Source organism: Physella acuta, unplaced genomic scaffold (assembly GCF_028476545.2).
Source record: "Physella acuta isolate Inbredline_101_S28 unplaced genomic scaffold, ASM2847654v3 ptg001130l, whole genome shotgun sequence".
Taxonomy (NCBI): domain Eukaryota; kingdom Metazoa; phylum Mollusca; class Gastropoda; family Physidae; genus Physella; species Physella acuta.
The window spans coordinates 105,327-115,802 of NW_026732647.1; the positions used below are offsets into that span (position 1 = coordinate 105,327).

At 38.4% G+C, this 10,476-nt stretch overlaps 1 protein-coding gene across 1 annotated transcript; it reads right to left on the reverse strand.

The window, feature by feature from the left end:
* Positions 1-2,104: 2,104 nt before the first annotated feature.
* Positions 2,105-4,701, reverse strand: LOC131956140 (uncharacterized). The gene is made up of 2 exons (XM_059320564.1): positions 4,651-4,701; positions 2,105-3,673 (listed from the first exon to the last, which is right to left on the reverse strand). The coding sequence occupies exon 2, from the start codon at positions 3,656-3,658 to the stop codon at positions 2,105-2,107; it is 1,554 nt and encodes a 517-aa protein (XP_059176547.1). The 5' UTR covers positions 3,659-3,673; positions 4,651-4,701.
* Positions 4,702-10,476: the final 5,775 nt, after the last annotated feature.

Consider the following 10,476-nt stretch of genomic DNA (forward strand, 5'->3'; position numbering starts at 1 on the left):
TACTATAGTCGTTTACTAGGCTGAAACAGGCGGTTCTGCCAGTGCCCCAGCATGGTGCGATTTTGCGCCCCGGGCTAGACTGTGAGCACTTTGCGTTTATGTTTATGTTTATGTTTGCGTTTGTGCTTGTTTTCTTTGTATTGTGGTTGGGTTTGCGTTTGTGGTTGGGATTGTGTTTGTGTTTTAGTATGGACTTGGTTTGTTTTTGTTTGGTTTTTTTGTTTGCGTTTGTGTTTTCTTTGTATTTTTGTTTGCGCTTGTGGATGGGTTTGTATTTACATTTGTATTTACATTTCTGTTTTCGTTTGTGTTTGTATTTGTATTAACGTTTGTGTAATGTTGGTCCTTTACAGATAGTTTTTTCACAGAGGCCAGTGCAGGGCCTTACCGGGACGGCAAGTGTATATATAAATATATATAAGTATATAAGTATATCTCTATACATATAATTATCTTCTGGGAGACGCTAGAAAACAAGCTGTAAACGCGCTCCCTACCATCCCCACCCCTACATGGTCTTAGTGAGCTGTGGTTCACGCTATGTTTACCTTCGTGGAGTCGGGTTTAGCGACGGCTATTAGGGGCTGATAATTTAGTTTGAAACAATTTTAAACGTTGGGGGGGGGGGGGGGGAGGGGGGGAAGGGGGGTATGGTCCTTAACGAGCTACTAATAGTGTTTTAAAGAATTATTTTCAGTGTCAGCGTTGGTACTGTCGAATTCACAAATTATGAATTACTGAAAAGTAGAAAAAACAACAACTAAATAGCGGCGTACGTTATGCCGCGGGCCGGCTCGTATAAGTATAATATTTAAGTATAAGTATATATATATATATATATATATATATATATATATATATATATATATATATATATATATATATATATATATATATATATATATATATATATATATATATATATATATATATATATATATATATGATATGTAGGTCTATAGGCCTATATATACGTATATGTATATACACATACATATATACATATATATAGGGATATATATATATATATATATATATATATATATATATATATATATATATATATATATATATATATATACTGGTGTGCATGTGGGCTGATAAAAGCTGATAGATATTGTATCAGACTGAGTGGTTGATCTAATATGATACTCTTGCAGTAATTCATTACTGCTGTCAAATTAAGTTAGCGATCCATTGCACATGTGACAGCTGTAGCTTATTGCCTATTGAATCACGATATAAATTAGAGCTTAACTGTAATCTCCAACCAACACGTTCGGCGAACAAAAGAAAATTAGTATTCCCTCCTGATGTGTCGTATCTCAAACAACAATATTTTATAGAGAAATGTGAAACCGTGGGTGTCGAATCTGTGTGACCTGGGTCTGGTGTAAAACAGTTAAAGAGTGTGAAGATTTCACTGTACATGCTGTTCTTTAGAATATTTGCAATTTTAGCACACACACATACACACACACAGACATATACGCACACGCATGTGCAAAGCATGTATACGTATAAAAAATACACGTATATAGGCCCTATATAAATAAATATATATATATATATATATATATATATATATATATATATATATATATATATATATATATATATATATATATATTTATATAAATAAATAAATATATATATATATATATATATATATATATATATATATATATATATATATATATATATATATATATATAACAATTAAAACAAAACGTATTCATTTCGCAAAGTTTAGTTTGTTTTAATAAATCAAATAGAATAAAGTGTCGTTTATAACATTTGGTTTTAGAGATTTTTTTATCTGGTCTTGTTGTAGTTTCCTCTCATGTTAAAATGTTGTTTGTGTTCTTTTTAATTAAGACCATTGCGATCTTCATTGGTTTTATTTTTTTTTTCAATTTAACTGTTGTTGTTCATTGTCATGGTTATGCTATGGTCAATGTAATGCTTATATCGTGGTCATTGTCGTTCTTATATTGAGTTCAATGTCAGAGTTACATTGTGGTCATTGTCCAGGTGTACTTGAGTTCATTGTCACGGTCATATTGTATACATTGTAATACTTATATTTAGTGCATTGTCACGGTTATATTGGGTCATCTGTTATATTGTACCATTTAATGTCAATCCCATCTGGTACAATGTCCTCGATCGTCCCCTTCAGATTAATAGCATACGTGTCCTCGTTAATCAAAAAGTCAAGAACACTACCAGCATCATACATAGGGTCATTCGTTTCGTTCCAAAAAACGGGATAGGACTTCTGCTCTCTCATATGCCTCAGCGCGGTGTAGAATGGCGTTGTTGAGTTTCCGATTTCGTAGGTAAATATTTCTGGTTCAATTTTAAGACGGGGATCTGTTTTATTCCGAGGGTCCGGAAGGTCACGTTGAAGAAATCCGCTAAATGTAACACTGAAGGTTGGGAGAACCTTAGCTATGTATTTAGTTTCAAATTTTTCGTATCGTGCGTTGGCAACGTATTTCATCTGATTTCTTCCATCAAATGCCTTCCCTTTTGTTCCTCTAATTGTCCTGAGTTGTTGGTTATTTGTTTCGTCATAAGAGGTATCTATTGTGGTGTAGTTAAAAATGAAAGAGGCATTGCTATTCATGTCTTTAACGGGGACAGGGTTGTAGCGTATAGTGATTCCCAGCTTGTCAAAATCTGGCCATTTACTTTTTGGTGTGTGCACTACACGTCGGTAGTGATGGAAACCTACAATGTGACGCTCAGCATATTTATCTTTACCCCCATGACTGTCAGCAATACCTGTTAATAAAAACATTGCTTTCACAGGACGTCTTATACGTTTCTTAAAAACAGTGTCCTTTAACATAAAACCCCAATCCTTTAGTGTGATTGAAAGTCTTTGTTTGCTCTTGTATCCATCACATTTTCCAGAGGTATCAGCATGCCAAGTTTCACCTCTACGTTTGAAACCTTCACCGATAAAATGTGCTAGGCAACCTTTGCAGTAAGCGAAACCTAACTGATTAGCTAATTTGGCAGTATCAGACAGAATTACGTCCATGATCCACGATTTCACCTTGTCTACTGAGTTGAGGCCCACCATCGTTTTTTGCATCTGACAACACTCTATATACGCCAAACAAAACGTATGACCTTTGCCTCCATCTTTAAAGATTCCTTTCGCGTAAAAACCGTTCTTACATTGACAGACTTGGTGATTATACAAACATCCGACTACGTCTACTGAATCGCACGACCCTTGGACGTTAGGATATCTCAATGGCCTTGAACACCTTACGTGGTCAATGTTGTAATCTTTGTAGTCACCAACAGATTTTCCGTATATCGCGGTCAAAAATGTACCTGTAGTGCATCGAGCCCATCCAGAAGTGAAGTTTAGAGTCCGACTCCAGTCAACGTAAACATCATGAAAATTTGTCTTAGTCCAGGGATAAGGAGGAACAGCGCATGTGGCTTTGTCTAACAGATTAACCGTCACATTGCTGACTTGATCACCAAATACCTTTCGAGCGGCTTGGCTGAAAGTACATCGTTCGAATCCATCATCTCTGTTGAACCAGAATGTGAAATCGTCGTACAAACATCTTGATGCAAAGAGTACGCCTACAGCTGATGATAGCAGAAAAAGCTGTAGTAGGTGAGTCATCTCTGTGTTTACAATCTGAAAAGAACATAGAAAAGTACATTCCTTTTTATCGTACTCAGTCTCTTAAAACTTCACCGACACAGTTTCAATCAGCCATATTACAGTAAAGCTTTGCATTCTACCATAAAAACATCCAAAACATTTCTCGCCATTTTCCTTGCATCTTTTGTCTAAATGAATGCAAGCACACGTTCAATATTCGATTTCGCCTATTACGAATATGCGACATGGTTCCTAAGTAATGTTTTTTCCGATTGAATTATTCAATCTTTTTAAAACTTTATTTTATACACCTCCTCCTTTCACACAATGTGTAACTGTTGTTCACAAACTGATTGAAGACAAAGTTCACCTATGTTGATCAGTTTAGGTGCCCTAAACTGTAAGAGGGCCCCGGTCTATTGCCAAGTCTGTCCCCGCGTTAATCCGACACCGACGTATTTACAGCAGTACTTATTTGACATCTCACTTGAATATTATGTTTTTTATTTCAAGCAAGCGAATTTAGTCGGCAAATTGCTTTGACACGATATTCCTGCGTGGCCCATAACGAGCAAATAGCATCAGTGCAATATATTCATGCCAGATAAATTCTAACGTGATATGAATACAAAAAATAGACAAAATACTATCGCTTTTCAGCTGTTCTTGGGATAGTATCACAACCATTTTTAGCATTAAATCAGTTTTTAAATTGTATTATAATCATCCTTAGGCATATGGAAGCAAATTGAAAAAAAAGAAAAACAGGCTGAAATCAGAGTCAGCGGTCTAGATGGCTCACAGCAACTTGACACGTAATACTTAATTATTTTTGTGGGAATCGATTTCAACTCTAGAATTAAGATCGAAGAGGAATAAGAGCATCGGGCATTCAGACACCCAAAATATAATATATTTGTCAACGTTACATAGGATACCTATACTGATAAAACATGATCAATACAATAATCAATCAAACAAGTGCATTTTTTTCTACATGAGATACTCACCAGGTAGAACGAATTGTGAAACAGAAAAGACCACAAGACTAAGCAAGCTGTTCTTTTAAACCCTACGTGTCATATCGTTAGCTAATAAAGAAGAATGATGAGTAGGCGTCTACGAATTTTTCCTCAGCCAAATTAAGCTGCCAGCATGATAAAGCTTTAAACCAAAATTGTACAAAATGAAAGACTAGTGGTATTACGCAGTGCTTATCTAAATATATCATACCCCCACTAACTCCTAATTGAAAACTTTAATTTAGTTTATGTTGTAATTTAAAATATAACTTATTAATACAATTATTCAGCATTCAACACTAGTAATTAAAAGAATATCGTGTATGTTCGTAATCAAAATGTAACATAGGCCACGCCATCCTAAAACTATTTACTACAAGGCCCATCGAAGCATGTTCTGCCTACCACTACAGTTTCAGCTTCCTAACTCGGCAGGAGGATTCAAAACTCTTTCCCATAATTCAACATCAAACCATACCCAAACCATACAAGGCCCGCCACACCTCTATTCGCACATCAAAAGACCCACTATAACCTCTCTACCCTCATACCATAACTTCAATAACCTCCATATCCTAATACCAGACACACCATAACCTCCCTATCCTGATACAATACTCATCACAACCTCCATCCCCTAATAGAAAGCCCACTACAACTTCCCTATCATTATAGCAAAGCCCACAAAATCCCCATCCGTACCACAAGACCCACCATAACCTCCCTACCCTAATTCCCCACCTCAAACTCCTAGCCTAATACAAGGCCTACCCTTACAAACAAAGTTTCTTTAAAGTATGTAGAACAATTATTTTTATTATAATTATTGACAGAGTCGTTGGTAAAAACAAATAGTAATAAGCTATTATATTAAATAAGTTGCATACCGGTGCTCTGCCACGGTAAATCTTTTTAAAATGTACCAACATGGGAACAGAAAAAAACTAAACACAACACAAATTCAACACAAACACAGCACAATACAAATACAAATACAACACAAACAAAACACAACACAACTCAAACACAACACAACACAAACACAACACAAACACAACACAAACACAACACAAACACAACACAAACACAACAAAAACACTACACAAACACAAACACAAATAAAAACCCAAACAAAATGCAAACAAACACAATGCAAACACATACAAAAACACAAACGCAACACACAAACAAAAAGACAACACTCATAAATTTGCATTCACCTTTTTGCTAATTATATTATTGCGACAATAATTCCTTCTTGGACGTCCGTAGATTTTGTATTCACATTTTCTTTATTAGCTTGAGTTGAATTTATTTTTAAATTACCTCCCTTGTAAAATTACAAAACAGTTTTTAATTAATTCGTGTTTTCGACCCTATTATTATTACATGTGTGACCTACTTAGGTCGAGTCATTTTTATTTTGACATTGTATAATTCCTTATATGGAATGATGGTGTAACACCTGGGGTTTTTCCACTGACTTATTAAGGTGTTTGAGACATAGAAATTTTCCATTAAAATCTGATTGAATGATTCTGATCAGATGATTATCCCAACCAATGGCGACATGAGTTGAGGATAACCTCCCCTGTCACAGAAGTCTTTAATTGCACTGCACACTCGCAACACGAGGCAGTTTTTCTTGACCTGGCAGTCTACAGGCCGTTTTACCTTATTCAGGCAGCCGTCCATATTGTCCGGCTATAGACTCTGACCATTTGAACGTGAGAGTACTTAAGACCTGTGTGTGCCTTGCTTTCTTAAGTGATTTAGTCTTCTAGTTTACTATTACTTGTCGCTAAGTAATTCCTGAAGCTACAGCAGAGTTGTGTGGCCTGTAGCTGTTCTTGAGACAGTGTAGAAATCTGTGATAGTGTTTTTTCCTGCATTTTGTAAGTTGGGTTTTTGATATTTTATACATTAAATATTTTATCTAGTTCATCTTTGTGTTCTGCCACAACTGTGTTCGCTGATTAAAAGGTCGTATGTAGATTGGATGAGTGTTAATTACAATAGTATCACTAGCTTCCCTAGACATTAAATTCGAGCCCTAGTGGTCGTTGTGTTAAGTGTTCATCCACTTAGGCCGTAAGGCATTTGCATATGACCCCGAAAAAAGAATCCGGGGACGTTCTCCTTCTATTTGGCTGATAGATAGGTTAACGTTACAAAGTGGGGGCCCGTCCGGGATTTAATCTGTCGTTCCAGTTGTTGGTTGTCAGTTAAACACTAAGTTTAGTCTGATCTAGTTGTTTTTTTATCCAGTGTAGCGCCGTGGTCTTACAACGCGCGCTCAGGCTAGAGTATCTAGGTCAAATAAGCAGACGTGTCACGTCCTACTTTTAGAGGTCAAGTACACGGCCCAACGCTGTGTATTAATTTAAAGAATCTAGGCTTGTTGTGATTTTCAAGTTAGTGTTATGGAGTCTTTTTTGGCTAATCCTACTTTTGAAGGTGTAGAAAAGTTGAGTAGAAAAGTGTTGATTAGTCTTGTTAAGGAATTGAAATTGGATTATTCTGTTACGCAGAAGTCAGAGGTGTTGAGAGATAAAATTGTTGTTCATTTCATTAATGAAGGGGTATTTGATGAAAGTTTGTTGGCTGGTGTGTTACTCCGCGAGGAGAAAGTTGCTTTAGAGAAGGCATTAAAAGAACAGGAGTTGGAAGTTAAAATTGCTTTAGATAGGAGGAGGTTGGAATCAGAATTGGGTAAAGTTAGTGATGTCACTTCTCTGGTAGATCCAAAAAAGTTGTCGGTAGGGCAAGTGATTGCCAAATTTGGGAAATTAGTTCCTAAATTTGATGAAACAGATTTGGTCGTTTTCTTTAACTCGTTTGAGAGTTTAGCGAAGACATGTGAATGGCCCGAAACTTCCATTACTGCTTTATTGAGCTCTGTCCTTACTGGGAAAGCTGCAAAAACATACCAGGCACTCTCTCACGACGTTCAAAATAACTATAGTTTGGTCAAGACTGCCATTTTAAAGGCCTACGCACTGACGCCCGAGGCCTATCGGACAAAATTCCGAACACTCCGCAAGTTACCCACACAATCACATGTGGAATTTCTCTTTGAAAAGGAGAAAATATTTTCAAGGTGGCTACACTCGGAGGAAGTTTCTGAGTTTGAGAAACTCAGGTCACTTATCCTAAGGGAAGAATTCCTATCGTCCCTGCCTGAAGAGATACGACTACACATTCTGGATAACAAGATAACTGACATCCAGAAGGCTGCTGAGTCGGCTGACACATATATGTTGGTGCATAAGAAACCACCGGTGTCAGGAAACCGCCTCAACCCCGTGCTCCCCCTTTTTGGCAGCAATCATCCTGTTGGCCAACATTTGAAGGCATCACAGTCCAGAGAGAAACCAAGATCAACTCTCAATCGTCGAGCGGTATGCCAGTTCTGCAAAAGGCCTGGTCATCTTGTCAAAGACTGTTACAAACGTCTTCAGAATAACAGAGAGGTGGTGCGTACTTCCGCGCACTATGCTCTATCCCCTCAAGCAGCCAGTTCAACTATGAACTCTAGAATTCTAAAGGACTCTAATCCTAAGTGTCCGCAAGAAGGTAGTCAAGTCTCCACACATTATGTGCAGTCACATTTTGACTGTTCTCGCCACCATCCAGTTTCTTCCGAGTCTACCGATCTCGAGAGATCGAGAAAAGTTGACTTTTCATCTTTTATTGCCGAAGCCATCATTAGCAAACCAGGTGATCCGTTGTCTCAGAAGAATATCACCGTTCTAAGAGACACAGGAGCGTCACAATCACTCCTTTTGAAAAGTTCAATGGACATTACACCAGAGACGAACACCGGAAGGATTTCCATTATCCAGGGAGTAGGGACGAAATCTACTGTCGTCCCTCTACACAAGTTTGCCCTGAAACATCATCTCGTCGAAGGTGAGGTCATTTTAGGTGTGATAGATAGTATTCCTGTCCCAGGAGTACACCTACTTCTAGGGAATGACCTTGCGGGAAGCAAAGTATACCCCTGTACGGTTTCAGACCCTTTGTCAACAGTTCCAGATAATGATTATGAACTGTATCCTGCATGTGCGGTGACAAGAAGCCAGACCAAACAATTGGCTGACACAACGTCTGAACCACACCTACCATCATCGTCAAGAAATTCGACTCCCAAACTGGAGTCTATGCTTCCAGAAAACACAAGCTTGGGCTTACCCCTGAGAATATCTCAGGAAGACATCATTAAAGCTCAACAAGTCGACGCGGAACTCAAAGCAACGGTCGAAAAATCTCTATCATCTGACGATGGAGAATATTTCTCCGAGAACGGCCTCTTCTTTCGTCGCGCTATACCAGTGATTGCCTCTCCAGCCGAACCATGGTTGGGTAAAAACCAGCTGTGGGTTCCTCCACCTTATCGGCATGAAATACTGAAACTGGCACATGACCATCCAATGTCAGCGCACCCAGGAGTCACTAAAACGACGGCGAAGATCAAAGAACTGTTCTTTTGGCCCAAAATGAGAAAAGATGTGTCGCGTTACTGCAGAAGTTGCACGAACTGTCAGTTGGCCGGAAAGCCAAACCAGACAATTCCTAAGGCCCCTTTGAGTCCGATTCCTGTATTAGAAGAACCCTTTTCTAAAATCGTCATGGACTGTGTAGGTCCCTTGCCTAAAACCAAGGCGGGCAACGAGTACCTACTTACCTTTATGTGTTCAAGTACCCGTTTTCCCGAGGCGATTCCCTTACGGAACATTAAGGCAAAGACTGTAGTCAGAGCCATGACCCGGTTCTTCACTACCTTTGGATTACCTAGAATCGTGCAAACAGATCAAGGCAGCAACTTCACCAGTCACCATTTTCAGGAAGCGCTAGCCAAGCTAGGCGTTACCCACATCACCAGCTCAGCCTACCACCCTCAGTCTCAAGGCGTACTTGAGAGGTTCCACCAAACCCTCAAAACCATGCTAAGGACATTCGCTAACAGTAACACCCAATGGGATGAGTCTGTTCCTTGGATTATTTTCGCCGCGAGGGACTGTGTCCAGGACTCTTTAGGCTACTCGCCTTTTCAACTTGTGTTTGGACATTCTGTCCGTGGCCCCCTGAAGCTGATACACGAACGTTGGACAGGTACCAGTGATCATCCAGTGGAAAACTTCGACGATTTTCACGTTCGACTGAAAGCCGTGTGCGAAATGGCTCACAAGAACTTAAGAAAGGCCCAAGTGAGAATGAAAGAACTGTATGATAAGAGTTCTTGTAAACGAACATTCAATCCAGGCGACAAAGTTCTTGTGCTAGTGCCTAATCTGAACAATGCGTTATCCTTGAGATATCGTGGACCCTTTACTGTGCATTCAAAATTAAGTGATTTGAACTATGTTGTCAATACGCCCGACAGAAGAAAGAAACAGACCGTGTATCATGTCAACTCACTGAAAAAGTATTATGATAATTGTAACAATTTTCAATCCACAGCTAAAATTAATTTACCTGTATGTTCAAATGTTTCTGATGATGGGATACATGATAAATTGAAACCCCCAAAATTGGTAAATTCTTCCTTTTTAGATAATTTGAATGTCCACCTTATGCATTTGTCCACAGAGGAAAGCCATAGATTGTCTCAGTTATTTGAGACATTTCCCTCTATTTTTGGGGATGTCCCCAAGGAAGCGAAAGTACCACCTCATGATGTAGACGTTGGTGACGCAAAACCCATCAAACAACACCCCTATAGAGTTAACCCGGAAAAAGCTGCTTTGATAAAAGATGAAATTGATTATATGCTCAAGAATGATATCATTGAGCCCAGTTTCAGCAACTGGA